General features: G+C 35.7%; 1 protein-coding gene across 1 annotated transcript in view; it reads left to right on the top strand.

Moving 5' to 3' along the window:
• Nucleotides 1-17,804, top strand: part of LOC127185616 (transmembrane protein 182-like) — an 86,629-nt gene extending 68,825 nt beyond the window's left edge. Inside the window, exon 5 of the mRNA XM_051142059.1 lies at nucleotides 17,116-17,804. Coding sequence (XP_050998016.1) covers nucleotides 17,116-17,348 — 233 coding nt within the window. The 3' untranslated portion in view covers nucleotides 17,349-17,804. The remainder of the gene's footprint in view (nucleotides 1-17,115) is intronic.
• Nucleotides 17,805-18,014: the final 210 nt, after the last annotated feature.

Below are 18,014 nucleotides of genomic sequence, written 5' to 3' on the forward strand. Positions count from 1 at the left end.
ATGGAATATTTTGTATTCTCCAGCAATGTTTATTGATAGTTTTGCCGGGTAAAGTAGTCTGGCCTGGCATCTGTGGTCTCTTAGGGTTTGCAGGATCTCTGTCCAGGCCCTTCTGGCTTTTATGGTCTCTGCTGAGAAGTTGGGTGTAATTCTGATTGGTTTGCCATTAAATGTTATTTGGCCCTTTTCCCTTGCAGCTTTTAATATTTTTTCTTTGTTCTGTATGTTATGCTGTTGGATTATTATGTGACGGGCAGTTTTTCTTTTCTGGTCAATTCTATTTGGTGTTCTGTAGGCCTCTTGTATGTCTATAGGCATTTCTTTCTTTTGATTGGAAAAATTTTCTTCTATGATTTTGTTGAGAATAGTTTCTGGGCCTTGGAGTCCCATACCTTCTCTTTCTTCAATGCCTATTATCCTCAAATTTCCACTTTTCATGGTGTCCTTAATCTCTTGGATGTTTTGTGTCAGGAGTTTTCCAGAATTGGCATTTTATTTAATGGTTGCTTCAAGATCTGTGATTGTATCTTCTAGTCCTGAGATTCGTCCTTCCATCTCTTGGATTCTGTTAGAAAAGCTCACCTCTGTGTTGCTCGCCTTGTTCTCTGAGGTCTCACGTTCTCGTTTTTCTTCTGTCTGTGTGTTTATCATTGAATCCATTTTCATTTTTAGATCTTGAACTGATTTTTTGATTTCTTTCATCTGATTTTTTGTATATTCCTGAGTTTCTTCCATTGTCTCTTTATAGGTCTTCAGAGCTTGAACTATTTTATTCATTTCTTTCATCTGGTTGTTTGCATTTTCCTGCAATTTTTCCAGTTCCACTCTATGTGCTTCTTTTATGTCTCTCACCTGTTTGTCTGCATCTTCCTGCATTTGATTATGAATTTTATTTTTTTCCTCCTTTACCATCCTCATTACTAAGGATTTGAGGTCATTTTCTTGTATTTCTGTTGTATTTGAGTTCTCTGGTTTTTTTCTTTCGTATAGCTGGAAACTGGAGACGCCATGTAGTTTTGGGATTTTTTGTGTATGCTTTTTCTCTGTCCTTTAGATATCTTGCCATCTTTGTTTTTGTTGGGTAGTTTCCAGAGTTGGGTGGAGGGAGTCTGATGATAGATTCACTTGTTTTCTCCCGAATTCCCTAGGCTGGCGCTCTAATGCTTCACTGCTGTGGATGTTAGGAGGTTAGCCCTGTTGTTTTGGACTTTCTCAGCCAGTGATCTTCAGCTCCCCTGTGCTGTGGGTCCTGCAATCATTCTGGGTCTCTGAATGAGCATTGGGCCATGCCAAATTATCCACAACCTTTTCTGTCCCCTGCCAAGTCCAGCCAGGAACACTGGGCCTGAACCACGGGCCGAACTCAGCTAGATTCTCGGGGCCTGAACCGTCTGCCGAGCTCAGCTAGGGATTCTGGGCCCAAAATTTACACCGGGTCCAGCCAGAATTTTTGGGCTGGGACTGTGCACCTGGCTCAGCTAGGGGCTTTTGTCCCAAAGTGCATCCTGTGGTCAGTTATTGACTCAAGGCCCGAACTGTCCGCCAAGCTCAGCCAGGAATTCTGGATTCAAACTGCACACTGTGGCCAATCAGAGTCTTAGAGCTGGTGGAACTGAGCGCTCTGCCCAGCCTGCGTCCCAGCAAGAGAACTGCGGCTGCGCTGAGCTAGGGCTTCTGGTGGAACTTAGTGCTCTGCCCAGCCTGCCTCACACCAAGAGAACTGTCGCTGTGCTGGGCTAGGGTCTCCGGTGGAGCTGAGTGCTCCATCCAGCCTGTGTCTCAGCAGGAGAACTGCAGCTGCGCTGAGCCAGCACCTCCGGTGGAACTGAGTGCTCTGCCCAGCCTGCGTCACAGCAGGAGGACTGCGGCTGCGCTGACTTAGCACTGGTGGTGGAACCGAGTGCTCTGCTGAGCCTGCGCCACAGCAGGGGAGCTGTTGCTGCACTGAGTTAGTGTCTTGGGTAGAATTGCTTGCTGGGCTGAGCCAGAACCCGGGACTCTGGGTCTGAACTGTCTGCCGAGTCCAGTCTGGGTCCCAAGGCACCACGCGAACCAAATCCTGCCCAGAGTCCCCTCTCCCTCAGCAACTCCCACTGGCCACCACACCAATCGCCTCCACTGGAAGGCTCTGAGCTGCAAACCTCAGCCATCGCCGCTGCTGACGCTGGTGCTGCTGGTGCTGCTGCTGCTGCTGCCTCTGCCACTCCTGCTCCGATCCAAGAAAATCCGTGCTCCTCCTGTGTGTAGGGTCCCCCAGGTCCTCCACGCCCTGCTCCCTCCGAACCATGAAGCACTCACGCCGCCGTGGTGTGGGTACCTCGGTGTTCCTGGCTCAGAAATCTGTGCAATTCCATGAATTGTTCACTGGAGACTCCAAACATGGTCCACACTGCTCGCCACCATCTTGGATCGCCAAAAATATATATTTTATATATGAATTCAAACAAAAAATAATACTTTCCTTGGCTACTAGAAAACACTGTTCAATGTGTTAGGTATTAGATCACAGTTTACTGTATTCTATCTCTAAAATTCACCAATCAATGCCTCTGCCTTCAAAGATCCATCTTTGTCTGCAGCTCTTGGGAGGTATTATATATGACTGCAATCACAGCTCTTGGGAGGTAGAGTCAATAGGCTCAGTATTTCAAGGTCAGTTTGGCTACGTAATGAGATTGAAGTTAGCCTGGACTACATTAGACGCTGTCTAAAACAAAGAAATAATTAACTAAAATTAGAAGCATATTCTTGCAAACTCCAAAATTTCATTTTGTTTTATTGTTGTATAGAATTAAATTATATACATATATGTGTATATATAGAAAGATTTAACAAATATGTTATATATTATGTCTATATATGTGTGCGTAGAACTACATTATATAAGACATATAGTTCTACACACACACACGTGCTCACACACATATACACACATATAGCATATGCCATAATTTATTCACTCATTATTACATTAGCAACAACATTATCTGCAGAACCAGGAGAAACAAATATCTCTAAATTTGGATGGACCTAAAAAGGCACTTCAACAGAAATTTGAACAAAAAGAGAAACTAAGTAGGTATTATTATTTCCTGATTGTAAACTATACTTTAAAGCAGTATAACACTGACATAAAGATTGATTACAAATATTAATGGAAGAAAATTTAAAAAAATTGAAACTCAATCCACATATACACATACATTATTAGAACATTATTAAAGGTCTTCATAAAACAGGGTTGTTTGAATGGTTGTGGATACTTTGGATATCCACATGTACAATGTCTAAAATGTAAGCGACATAAGGTAGCATATGCATAAGATCATCCTGTAGGGCGGGATAGATGGCTCAGAGGTTAAGAGCACTGATTATTCTTCCAGAGGTCCTGAGTTCAATTCCCAGCAACCACATGGTGGCTCACAACCATATATAATGATATCTGGTGCCATCTTCTGGTTTACAGGCGTACATGCAGGCAGAGCACTGTATACATAATAATAAAATCTTAAAAAAAGATCATCCTGTAATCACAAATCTCCAGAGATGACAGGTTGAAAAGCTAATCATCTACTAAACTACCTTCACAAGAGTGAAGGAAATTAAGTAAAACCATAGTGAATGTTTACAGAATAACAAGACAAAAAACATTCTGAAGAAAGTAGAAAAGAAAGAGATGCTCATATCACTCATATACTCAGTCTAATACACTAGACTTCAAACAAAATATCTCGCATTTGGTTCAGAGAGAATTATTCCAAGTGTTAGGCCAAAAACATTGAAACAAAATATTAGACAATTCCACATAAGGCCCAGAGACTGAACTGAATAAGAAAACTACTACTCAGTATCCTCAATGTAAATAAATGCAAAACCCTTGAAGAAAATCATAGCAGACTGAATCCATGTATACTAAAATGTTTAATTGCCATGACCAAAAGCATTCAATCACAGGGACAAACAAAATTATTCAACATACTCATAACCATAATGCACACCAGAAGAAGGAAAGACAGAAGTAATAGAGATGTCAAAACAAGTGCATGGCACTTGAAAAAATTCAACACTTGAGAAAAAAAATTCTGGACAAATTAAGTATAGATAACAAACACTTCAACATACTAAAGAATATACTTCAGTGCCTCATATTTGACCAAGACCCCACATGGGGAGACCTGGTGGCACTCAGAGGAAGGATAGCGGGCTACCAAGAAGAGACTTGATACCCTATGGAGCATATACAGGGGGAGGAGGTCCCCCTCAGGAACAGTCATAGCGGAGGGGAATAAGGGGAAAATGGGAGGGAGGGAGGAATGGGAGGATACAAGGGATGGGATAAACATTGAGATGTAACAAGAATAAATTAATAACCCCCCCAAAAAGAATATTAGATTGAGGAAAAACTCAATCAGCATGTATCACTTTATTTAATATAGCTTTGGAAGTCTTAGATGAAACAATTGGTCAAAAAAGAAATTAAAAGCATTCATATTTTTAAAAAGAACCAATCAAATTGTCATCTTTTCCAAGGACATGATCTTATTTCAGTACCATAATTATTAGTCATCATGATTGTTATTTAACAGAGCTCAGGATGGAACTCAAAACATTGTGCGTGTTGTGTATATACACTAATACTAAATTATTACTATCATGGCAATATGATCATTTATATTATATTAAAACTTTCATAAAAACAATGTATAAATAAATATGCTTTATGTGGATTGAACACAAAAATGAACAACTTCAAACAACCAATAATACATTAGTGTCACATTAAGGAAAAGCATAAAGACACTCTTGCCTTGAGTCATTAACTAAGAAATAGTCCAGATTTGAGTTCTTTTCTTCATTTTACCTGTGTGTTCACTTCTCTGTCTGTTGTATGAGTCTGAATTTGTCTTGTGAGTCTGTCCCTATATCAAGCAATATCCATAAACAATGTGTTCAACCTGTATTGTGAATATGCATTTTAGAAGACTACTTTCAACCTCTTATTTTCTGCTTTCAGCAAATAACACACGCATATTGTTCTTAGATCAGGAGCTTGGGAGAGTACATAATTTAAGATTACAACTATTGTAAAAACTGATTACATGGAAGATCTGAGGCAAATAATGTCAATTGTTACATTGCTATCTTGAAAGCAGGTTAAACATCACGTGAGTGCTGTATAGCACGGTAGGATAAGAGACTTCTTAAGTGACCTCAAGGTACATTATTAACTCTGGCTTTGTGGTCTAGCGTATTTCCAGTGTCTTAGAACGTAAGGGATAATTTCATAATATTGCATTGCCACGATGCATGAAAGGTCTTTCTGTATGGTTAAAAGAAGAGTATATGAAATAGAAAGCATAGCACAACCTCATCTACAACAGTTACAAAATAGTGACTCACCAGAGGTAATTGTTGGGTACCAGAATTAAAATTTAAAAAAGCAAGCAAACAAACAAACGAAATAAACCCCAGGTCCCATGCAAGAGAAATACCAAATTTTAACCACCGAGCCACCTCTCCAGCCTCAGAATTGATATTTTTAAAAGCAGTTTAAACAAACAAACAAGCTATAAGTTCAATGCCAATGATAGTCTTTGATGAAAAAGAGAAAGCAATCCTAAAATTTATATGGAACTATAAACATTACCAAGAGTCAAGGCTACCTTAAGCCAATAATAGTACAAATCAGAAGGTCTATCAGCGTCTGTCTTCTAAATGCACTATAAAGCTAAGGTACTGAACACAACATGACAGGGGCATCAATGCAGAAACATAGCAATGAAACAGACCAAAAAAATAAACTTTGAAGAAATATAATTTATGCATAACGACCTCATTTTCAACAGAAGTAGTACAATGACAGTCTTTCCAATAAGTGATGCTGATAAATGTTTATATACATGTGCAGACTTGAAACAGACTGCTATCTCACCTGAATCTAAAAATTCAACACTAATTTAACCATAGTTTCACATGTAAGACTGGTCACTATGAAACTACTACAATAAAACAGAGAAAAATGCTCTGAAAATTAAATTGGACATGTGTTTCTGGATATCTCTCAATTACAGGGAAGAAAAGCACGAATCAGATGAAGGACTACACCAAACTGAAATGTCCCTGTACAGGCAAGAATACAGTCAACAAAATGCAATGACAATATACAGGATGGGAGAAAATAGAAAAAACTATTCATCAGAAAAACAACTGGTAGCTAACTAAAAAAAAAAAGACTATTTTTAAATAAAATTAACTAAATGTATTATAGTTCCATGAGAAGATGGTTACCATCATAATTATTTAAGGACTATTTAGTGAAAACCAAAGTGAATTATTATCATATCTGAGGAAGAATGGATATTACCAAAACAGCAAAAGATAACAAGATGTGAATAAAAGGAACACTTGTACATATTGGTGGAAATGCAAGTTAGTACAAGCTTTATGGAAAACAGTATGGATACTTATTAAAAATTCTAAATGTAACAACTATGTATGTACACAGTGGTTCCCCTGCTGAGGTTTGACAGCAGATCTTAATTTTACATTGATTAGAGTCATAAACACTTAAGGAATTAATTCAGTACACCGTTAGATGTGTCTATGAGGGCATTTCCAGAGAGGCAGTGAGTGACTACAACTAACTGATGTGGGAAACAAAATTGTGACTAAGGGAACAACAGTGCTTCTATAAGAACATTTTAGATATGTGCCATTGACATTACACAGTTATTTGTTATTCTGTATCTCAATTGTTTCCTTTTCAATAATTATCTTTAGTTCTATCTATGCTGCATTTGATAGGGTTTTATAATTTTGATGACTGAAAATGTTCTCATTATATATATATATATGTACACAAACACACACACATAACATTTTCTATCTATTCAACAGGTCAAATACTTTAGTTGCTTCCATGTTTTGAATGGTATGAATAGTGCCCAAATACTATTGAGAAGTAAGTACTCCTTTGATATTTTGTTTTGAATATGTACCCACATGTTAATAACTTTCTCATTGTTGGGTCTAATTTCCTCACAGAAAGGATGTTGTAAGTAGAAACTGATTTGGTTCATGATCTGAGTTCAGATTGTTATGATGGGTAAAGAAAGTATGGAAGTAGGAGCTTGAGTCTGCTGAGTCACATCTGAGTAAATCTGGAAGCAGAGATAGGGAAATTCTGGCATTCTGCTGTTTTTCAACCTTTTCACCAATTTTTATTTACTCAAAAACCCCAGCTCACTTCATAGTGCTCCCCATATTCAATGCTGATCTTGCTCTTTTAATTAATCCATTCTGGAAATGCCCTCATAGACACACCTGAAGGTGTAGTGCTTTAATTCCTTAAGGGTTTCTTACTCTAATCAATGTGAAATGAAGCTTGGCCATCAAATCTTAGTAGTGGAACTGCTGTTTATATAGTTGGTACTCAACCACAAACATTTAATCCGATGGTATCATGAGGTACTGATAATCTAAATTGACATAGAGATGATAGAGAACACTGGTCATTTAGAAACTTCTGTAATTCCTGTCCCAAGAGAAACTATATACCTACCTACTTGCATAGACTTCATTTCCTGTCTCCTCTTTTCACATATGAACATTAACGTTTAAATCTAAAAGTAATGCAGTAAAGAAAAGCTTAATATGCCTTGCTTCAGAGCTGATTGTGAAAAAATGCATAAACAGTAGAATACTCAGGACACGTTCTACACTAAGCCATGTAGTTTACTCTTTTCTCCAGCTATGATAAGCAAGACTACAATTATCATGTAGGAAAAAATAAAGCTTTTCTAAATCACTACTGATTTCAAGCCATGAGTACATTTTTATATCAGATTATAAAAAGCAGACTTGCAAAATCATTGGTTATAAAAATTGTTTTAATAAATACACAAATATTCAGATGAGTAGAGCAATATGATCTTTTGATAGATGTATAGGCTGTGTGGTTTTAAAATCAGGCTAAAATATCTGTCTTCTCAGAAAGGGTATGGATTTGAGTGGAAAATTGGGAGGATCTTGGAGGAATTGAGGGATGTAAAGTGCATAAATATATAAAATAATTAAAAAAAAAAAAGAACAGAACAATGAGCTGGAGGAAAAGGAGTCACTCAGGCAAGAGATGTAATAGACCTTGACGTGAGAGTGGAAAACAATCAACTTGGGATGGAAGGGTTAAAGGGGGGAAAAGGGATGATAATCAAGAAAAAATTATGCTTGAGGATGCCACACTGAGAAACTTGCAGAGGACCTGGGTTCAGTTCTTACTATGTATGTGGCTCTCAAACCAACGGTCACTCCAGGTCCAGGGTGTCTGATGCCATCTTCTAAGCTAAGTGGGTACTGTATTTAAATCATGTTTTCTCTTTATGATAGTTGTGTAATGTTAAGAGAGCTACCAGTTCTCTCTGAACTTTAGTTTCTATGACTATAAAAAAAAATAAAAAAATTTTCTATGCAACAGTGTCAATGTGAGTATAATGGGCACAATGGGTCCTGTTATGTTAGGAAACTGACTGCTAAATTCACAAAATGTAGTATTTTAGTTAGTTTCCTGTTGCTGTGATAAAATACCATGACCAGAAATGATTTATAGCAATCAAACTACTGTGTTATTGGTAAAAAGGCACAAAGTAACAGAGAGCCTAGAAAAAACCTTACATATCTAGAGCCAACCAATTATTTTTGTTGTTTGTTTGTTTTTCTCAAGACCAAATTTCACTTTGTAGTTCCAGATGTCCTGGAACTCATTAAGTAGAATAGGCTGTCCTTGGATTCAGAAAGATCTGCCTGCTTCTGCCTCCAAGGTGCTAGAATTAAACGTGTGTACTGCCATGTGCAGCTATCCAACCGTTTTTAACCAAGCTGATTACCTTGTATTAGAGAAAAGAAAGGGAGAGAAGGGAGGAAGGAAAATGACATAATCCTATTTCAATTAAAATATATTTAAGAAAACAAGATATTATTGAAGGCATCATCATCCCTTATTTTAAGTTATACCACAGAGCTATAGTAATAAAAATAGCATAGTATGGGCATACACACTTTTATTTAGGGTATGTACTAAAGTAGTTCTGGTCTTTTTGCTGTTGTAAAAAGGATCCTGTGAAAATAGGAGTGCTAGAATCTCTAGGAGATATAGACTTGATTACTTTTTAAAAATATACTTATAATAGGGATTCCTGGGCCATAGTTCTATTTTAGTATTTTATGGATTCCACGGTTTTCTAAATGATGACCTCAATAATTTTCATTCTAAACAACTGCATAAATCCATTCTCTACTCATTTAGGCATTTTAATGTGTTTTCTTTTGTAGACAATTGTAATAGGGTTTTTTATTTATGTAATTTGTGATGCTAACCTGATTAGCAGTGAAACTGAACCTATTCATTCATTTGTACTTTGGAATAAACATTTTTCTGACAACTTGGAAAATTTCAGACATTTTGCCGTTTAAAAAACTGATTTATTTATGTTTTATAGCAAAAGGAACAGTTAAGAAACTGAAATATCAACATATATATTGGGAAAATATTTATACATGTTGTAACTAATATATCTATATCTATCTATTTATCTATCTATAAACATATATATGTTAGTTACATGCTATCAAATTGTTACACCCACAAACTTGTTTAAATTTATTTTTTATCTCATAAAATGTAGATATATAAATAAGATATATGTATATTAATCAGTTTAAACATATCTGTCTTCTAATGAATTTATCCCTTCTTTTGTGGCAAAAGTATTCAAAATCTTTCATGTACAATTTTTATAGTTCACAATTACTATTAATAGGCTGCCTACTGTACATGAGAACACTAGTAATTGTTACTCCAATGTGAATACTATTTAGTACATAATAATCAATATTTTTGTCATTCATTCCTGTCAACTCATTTTTCTTGGTTCCTATAACTAACATAATGTTTTTGGTTTCCATACAGTTAATTTGATCACTGCACAATTCAGTTTTCTTTATTTTCAGTGCTACGAGAATGCTCTGCACAACGTCCCATAGGTCTCCAACCTAAGGGCCAATTAGTACTGGCATATTATTTGACTTTCAGTGTTCTCTTTCATTTTTACATAATTGATTTCCTTTTAATTGTATGACATTCCCATTTTATTTCTGGATCTTGAATAGTGATCACTCTCAGCGATATCAACTACTATTGGGTTCTTGCCATGTGGTATCCCTCCATAGGCATGCCAGTATGTGGCTGAATCAGTAGATGACTCTGTGATGCTCCTGCAAGTCAGTTGTAAGATCTCATACATCTAGATTAGTCTCATTCAAGGAAATTTTCCTTTGTAAGAAACTTAGTCAATGATTGCATATTTTAATTACATTAAAAAAAAACCTTCCTCTAGTATCTTAGCATGTAGTTTAAGCAGTGTGCTAGTTTTATAATTTTAAATGTAGCATAGCAGATTAGCACGATTGTAACTATTAAAATGTGCATTACATTTTACTTAGTTAAGAATCAGTATAGTTTAGCTGGGCATTCTGCAAGGGTCAGAATGTGTGTGTTTCTTCATGGAGCTGAAGGAACAGCAACTGTACAAACTGTGTTGTGAGCTGGGTGTGGGAAGTGATATAGTTTTTTTACTGTTCTTTGTTGTGCTTTTTTGAAGGACATTTTCCTTGGGCTTTTAAAATGACAAATGAACCTCATCTCGCCTTAGCAATCAAATAACCATTTCCTGAAATACATCTTCTCAGCATTATATATATAGAATATATACATATATTCTACATAGACTATATATGATATATCCCTCCTATTAACATTCTGAACCATTTGAAGAAAACACTACACAAACACACAATGATGGTGATGATATCATGGACAAGAAACTTCTGCTGTTAACAAAATGTATTCATTATTTCAACATTTGATAAGTAATTGTGGTCTCAACAATATTGGAGGAAGTCTTTTGATTTCTTCCCACACTTTCAGGATTCACCCAAGAGCTGTCAATTTCCATAACACATAAATGAATCTATAATGCAAAAATTGAATTTTTTCTTAAAGTACTGTCTAAACACTAGAGAAATACAGTGTCTTCCTAAATTCCCAAACCATTTTAATGCCATCTATTTGTCATGTGCCCCAAAGGACTACTCTTTCATTTAAGTATATTCAGGTTAGTACAGCATGTTAATAAAACATGAACTAATTGTGAGAAGGATGCTTAATGAGATTCACTTCCCATCCAATTAATTTAATTTAAAGTTACATCAGCAATAAAGGTTTAATTACATTCTTATCAATGTATTTTATTTCCTGAAGAATATGTGGCTTTTAATTTATGAATACTGCAATTTAAGGCCAATTAATTAGTACTTTAAGTACAAAACTTTTTAAATATGAATTGCTTATTCCTTACATTTAATTTAAACTAACAGCCAATGTGATAATTAATATATTTGTTTTAGGACAATAGCATTTAACATTTTATTTCTGGACTTTAATATGCATATACTTTCTTCTGACAATACACTATGAAAAAAATCAAATTTCTTATTAGAGGAATTTTGGTAAATGCAAAATGCTTATGATGGAAATGATTAAGAAGTTCCATGAAGCAAGGAATTTATGATGGAATGTCATAAAACTTCGGGACATTTAATTCATTTAAATATGAATTATTACAAGATTTGCACTTACTGTATAACCAAGATCATGAGTTCTGCCCTATCTAAGTATTTTCATAGGATGCAATGTAAAATTTAATGTGATAGAATTATGTAAATTGTTACTATATGCTAGATTTTCCCTAGTGCACACTACTTACACAGAATGATGGGTTTACTTATCATATTTTCATACATGTATGCAACATATTTTCCTCACACCAATACCTGCAACACTCTTGTTCGACGTTTCCTATCCCATCTTCCTAAAACCTATTCTGTTTCCTAAAAAGGCTCCAGAACATCGATGTCCTGGAAGTGTAGTTAATATGGAGTTGTGAGCTATTTGATGTGGGTGTTGGGAACTCAATTCAAGTCCTCTATAGAAGCAGGTTGTACTTTTAACCACTGGGCTATCTCTCCTGCCCTTAGCATCTTCAATTACTACATGAGAAGAAAGGCCTTTACTTCTCATGGATTTAAAGTTTTAGATAAACTGAGAAATATCAATGTAATACTAAATAAGACACATGAGTTAATATTAATAAGAAATTAAATGTATTATTTTTATCACTTTATTCTGATATTATCAAAGAAATGCTATCAAGAACTGTGATGTAGCCAAACAATCATGTATGTCTCCAATGTTTGGAAAAACAAGGGAATTGGTCAGAGGTAGAATTATACAATTTTTTTGGTGTTTCTTAGGTTTGTATCAAAACTACCTCTAAACTACAGGGTCTCATATTACCTTATACACTTGATTAACTGAATGTGTACTTATATTTTTTGGTGTACTTAATTATGATAGTGAAGACTAATGTCATTGGTGGATTGATTAGTATGCATCATATCCCAGTCAGTCAGTTAAACATCCTGTCTCTCTTTATACTTTATTTAATTTTGTAAATATTTTCCAAAAATCTCATGAGTTCAGATAGCATTCTTTTTATTGTAATGTTAATAGCACTCAATTTCTTCATGCTCTGTATACTATTTAGTGGAGAGATCACAGACTATCAACTTAATAGCACCCCTAAAGCTCTAGAACAAAAAGAAGCAGATACAGCCAAGAGGAATAGATGGATGGAAATAAACTCAAGGATGATATTAATAAATTAGAAACAAAGAGAACATTTAAAGAATCATCAAAAACAAGAGCTGGTTCTTTGAAAAAGTGAATGAGATAGACAAACCCTTAGTCAAAGTACCTAAAAGGAAGAGGGAGAATATTCAAATCAACAGAAAAGAAATGAAACAGGAGACATGACAACAGACAACAAGGAAATCCAAAGAATCATTAGGTCTTAGTTTAAATGCCTATATTCCATATAATTTGAAAGTCCAAATGAAATGGACAATTTTCATGATAGCTAACAATTACCAAAATTGAGTCAAGATCAAGTGAACAAATTAAATAGTTCTATATCTCCTTGTGAAGTAGAATCTGAAATCAAAAATCTCCCAGTCAAAAAAGATTTAGTGCAGAATTCTACTAGACCTTTAAAGAAGAGCTAATACCAATACTCTTCAATTATTCAACAAAACAGGAACAGAAAAAACATTATCAAACTCATTCTGTAAGGCAACAGTCACCTTGATAGCTAAATGCCACAAAGACCCAACAAGAAAAGAGAACTTCAGACCTACTGATCCTACTGATCCATGGACATGGAATATCTTTCCATATTCTGATATCTTCTTCAATTTCTTTCTTCAGAGACTTGAAGTTCTTGTCACACAGGTCTTTCACATGATTGGTTACAGCAACACCAAGATAGTTTAAATTATTTGTGGCTATTGTGAATGGTGTGGTTTCCTAATTTTGGTGAATGGTGTGGTTTCCTAATTTTGTTCTCACCCCATTTGTGGTTTGCATATAAAAGGGCTACTGATTTTTGAAAATCACTATTGTGTTCAGCCACTTTGCTGAAGAGATTTATCAGACATATGAGTTCACTGGTGGAATTTTGGCATCACTTATGTATACTATCATATTAACTGAGAATAGCTATAATTTGACTTCTTCCTTTCCACTTTGTATCCCCCCCAAACTCCATTAGGTGTCTTACTGCTCTGTCTAGGACTTCAAGATATACAATGAGAATAGGCAGCTTTGTATAGTCCCTAATTTCAGTGAGATTGCTTTAAGTTTATCTTCATTTAATTTGATGCTGGCTATAAGCTTGCTGTATATTATCTTTATTATATTTAGGTATGTGCCTTGTGTCCCTGATCTTTACAAAACTGTTAACCTGAAGGGCTGTTGGATTTTGTCAAAGGCTTTTTGTCATCTAGTGGGATGATCAATGTGGCTTTTTTCTTTAATTTTGTTTATATGGTATACTACATCAATGGATTCTTGTATATTGAACCATCCTGTATGCCTGGCATGAATCATACTTGATCATGGTGTTTGATATTAGGTTCAGTTTGCAAGTGTCTTCTGAAGTACTTTTTGCATCAATGCTTACAAGGGAAATTGGTCTGAAATTCTTTTTCTTTGTTGGATCTTTGTGTGGTTTAGGTATCAGGATGACTATGGCCTTATATGATGAGTCTGATAATGTTCCTTCTGTCTCTATTTTGTGGGATAGTTTGAGGAGTATTGGTATTAACCCTTCTTTGAATGTCTGGTAGAATTCTGTGCTGAAACCATCTGGCCCTGGGCATTTTCTTTTTTGATGGGAGACTTTTAATGACTGCTTCTCTTACCTCAGGGGTTATAGGACTATTTAACTTGTTTAGCTGATCTTGATTTAACTTTGGTATCTGTAATCTATTAAGAAAACAATCAATTTCATTTAGAAATTCTAGTTGTGTGGAGTATAGTCTTTTGAAGTAAGAGCTAATGATTTTTGGATTTCCTCATTGTCTCTTGTTATATCCCACTTTTGTTTCTGATTCTATTGATTTAGATAATGTCTCTATGACTTTTAGTTAGTTTGGCTATGGGTTTGTCTATCTTGTTGATTTTGTCAAAGAAGAAGTTCTTGGTTTCATTGATTCTTGGCATTGTTCTCTTTTTTTCTAAATTATTGATTTCAGCCATATCTGCTTATTTATTCCTGTCTGCTCCCCTTTACTGTGGTTCCATCTTTTTTCTATAGCTTTCTAGTGAGCTGTTAAGTTGTCATTATGGGAATCTCCAGTTTCTTTATGAAAGCACTAAGTGCTATAGACTTTCCTCTTAGCACTGCTGTCATGGTGTCTCAGAGTTTGGGTGTGTTATAACCCTATTTTCATTAAATTTTAGAAATCCTTTATTTCTTTATTTCTTCCCTGGCCAAGTAGCCATGGATTTGGGAATTTTTCAGTTTCCATGAATGTGTAGGCCTTTTTTTTTTCATTCTGTTGTTGTTGAAGTCCAGCTTTAATTCATGAAGATCTGATAAAGTACAATTGTTTAATTTATTTTTCTTGTATCAGTTGAGGTTTGTTTTGTGACCAAGTATATCATCAATTTTGGAGAACATTTTGTGTGATGCTATGAAGAAAGTATATTCTTTCATGTTTGGGTGAAAAGTTCTGTAGACATTTATTAGATCCATTTGATTCATGAAATGTACTGGTTTCATTATTTTTGGATTTAGTTCCTGTCTTGATGATCTATCCATTGGTGAGAGTGGGCTGTTGATGTCTCCATCTATTAATATGTGGGCATTAATGAGTGATTTAAGCTATAATAATGTTTCTTTTACAAATGTGGATGCCCTTGTATTTGATGCATTGATGTTCAGGAATTAGATTTCCTCTTAATGGATTTTTTCTTTGATCAGAATGAAGTGTCCTTCTCCATCTCTTCTGATTAATTTTGCTTGAAAGTTATTTTATTAGAAATTACAATGGCTACTCCAATTTGCTTCTTGGGTCTGTTTGTTTTGAAAACCTTTTCCAGCCTGAGATAATGTTTATCTCTGTTGCTGAGCTGTGTTTCTTGTATGCAGCAGAATGTTTGATCCTGTTTATGCCTCCATTACTATAGCCTGTATCTTTTTTTTTGCAAAGTTGAGTCCATTGATGTTGATAGATATTAATGACCAATGATTATTAGTTCCTTTTATTATTATGTTGGTGGTGGTAGTGTGTTTTTGGGCCTGTCTTCTTTTGGTTTTACTGTAATGAAGTTATTTATAACTTGTGTTTTTTGGGGTGTAGTTAACCTCCACGATTTGGAGTTTTTCTTCTAGTATCTTCTGTAGAGATGAGCTTGTGCACAGATATTGTTTAAATTTGTTTTTTCATGGAATATCTTGTTTTCTTCCTTGAAAGTGTTTCTGGGTATACTAGTCTGTATAGGCAACTGTGGTCTCTGAAGGACTGCATGACATTTCCCCAGACCCTTCTGGCTTTTATAGTCTTTGTTGAGAAGTCATGTGTGATTCTGATAGGTCTGCTTTTATATGTTACTTGCAGTTTTCCTTTGCAGTTTTTAATTTTTTTTGTTCTATATATTTATCATCTTGATTATTATGTAGCAGGAAGATTTTCTTTTCTGGTCTAATCTATTTCATGTTCTGTAAGCCTCTTGTTTATTTAAAGGCATCTCTTTAGGTTGGGGAAATTTTCTTCTATGATTTTGTTGAGCATATTTTCTGGACCTCAGAGCTGGGAATCCCCTTTCTTCTATCCCTATTATTCATAGATTTTGTGTTTTCATGGTGTCCTTGATTTCTTGTATGCTTCTTGTCAGGAACTGTTTTATTTAATATTTTCTTTGACAGATGCATTGATTACTTCGATTATATCTTCTGTGTCTGAGATCCTGTCCTTTATCTTATCTATTCTGTTGATGATGCTTACCTCTGTGGTCCCTGTTCTCTTCCGTAAATTTTCCACCCCCAGGATTTCCACATGTAGTTGTTCTTGCAATTGGTTTGTTGTTCCTGGAGCCTTCTGAGCTTTTCAGGTATGTGGAGGCAGGTGTGTGCCATAGGTTGTGAGATGTGGCTGGATATCCTCAAGTAGCCTACAGTTCCTCTCTGCTGGTTGTGTCTCAGTTGGATGTATAGGCAGGGAATTATGATGTGGCTTTCTAACCTGTGTGGTCCTGAGGTCCTTCCGGTCTTCTCAAGGAGGCTAATAGAGCTATGCACTGTAGGCTTGATTTGCATGTCTCTGGTATCTGGAGTCATTCTTAGGTTATCAGGAGTACTTGGGAGGTCTGAGGTTGGTGCTGTGATGTCTGTGAGCCAGGATCCTCTCCTTTCTCTGGTGAAACATGATCTGACACTGACATTTCAGAGTCTGCAATATGGAGTGTTGTTGGCCTTGCAAACACTGTGCACCTGGATCTCAGATTGTGCTGGGCTCTGCCATCCTTGAAAGCAATCTTGTACACTCCTACTATCTAGCAGACCTCCACTGGAGGACAGTTGGAACAGTGGACCAGAGTTTGGAACCCTGTTCTTGGAATCCAAGAGCTGCCTTACATTTATCTATTCTTTTCTTTTACAGGAGCCCTGTTCAGCCTGATCCTCAGCCTGTTCGTACTATGGAAAGAATATGCTGTTGATTTTCCAAAATATATATCTATAGAAAGGAGCAACAAGTGTGTTCCAGAAAATGTCCTCATTGATATAAAATATGGATGGTCTTTCATGTTTGCTGCTTTTGGAACTCCCTTTGTATGTATGTCAGGAATTATGTTTCATTTCATTGGCCAACATCTTGAGATGTTTAGGAAATAAAAAAGATGAAATGCCAAGAGAGAACAGTAAAATCTGGTCACATTTCTGCAGGGTACTGGACAAAAAACAATTTGAGACTTGGAATGTAGCTAAGTACTCAGAGGGTTATTTACTATCAGTACACATGTATAACATGGCATTGCCAAATGAATGCTATTGGCAAAGGGGTGCTGCAAAGTAAGAGTTAAGAAAAATCATTTCTAAGGAAACTTTGGGGAATCTCAAATTTGCCATCTCAATGAAGAGACAAAATGTTTGGCTCTGAGTTCTGAAAAACATCACAACTACTTACAAGGGTAAGAGGGATCTCAAATTCTCTGGTGCTATTATTTAATTTCCAGTCTTTCCAAAGTTAAGCCAATTTATCATAGGACTTTTCTTTTTATGAGTAGTTAAGTTTGAATCATTTGATTTATTCAAAATATCCAATTAACTAAAGCTAATGCACAAGGGTAGTGATGAGTCATTCCTCTCTAAAAGCTTACGAATATGAAGGAAAGAATACAGAATTTTCCCCTCTTGTCTCTGAACAGTTGAATCAACACCAGTTGGAATGCAGGCACATTCCAAGGCATGAATATAAACAGCTACATATTTAAAATCAGCTATTTTATAGTCTCATGTTCCATGTCACATATCCTTTCCACACAAAGAAATTGTCACTTG

The sequence above is a fragment of the Acomys russatus genome, chromosome X, assembly GCF_903995435.1.
Source record: "Acomys russatus chromosome X, mAcoRus1.1, whole genome shotgun sequence".
Classification (NCBI taxonomy): domain Eukaryota; kingdom Metazoa; phylum Chordata; class Mammalia; order Rodentia; family Muridae; genus Acomys; species Acomys russatus.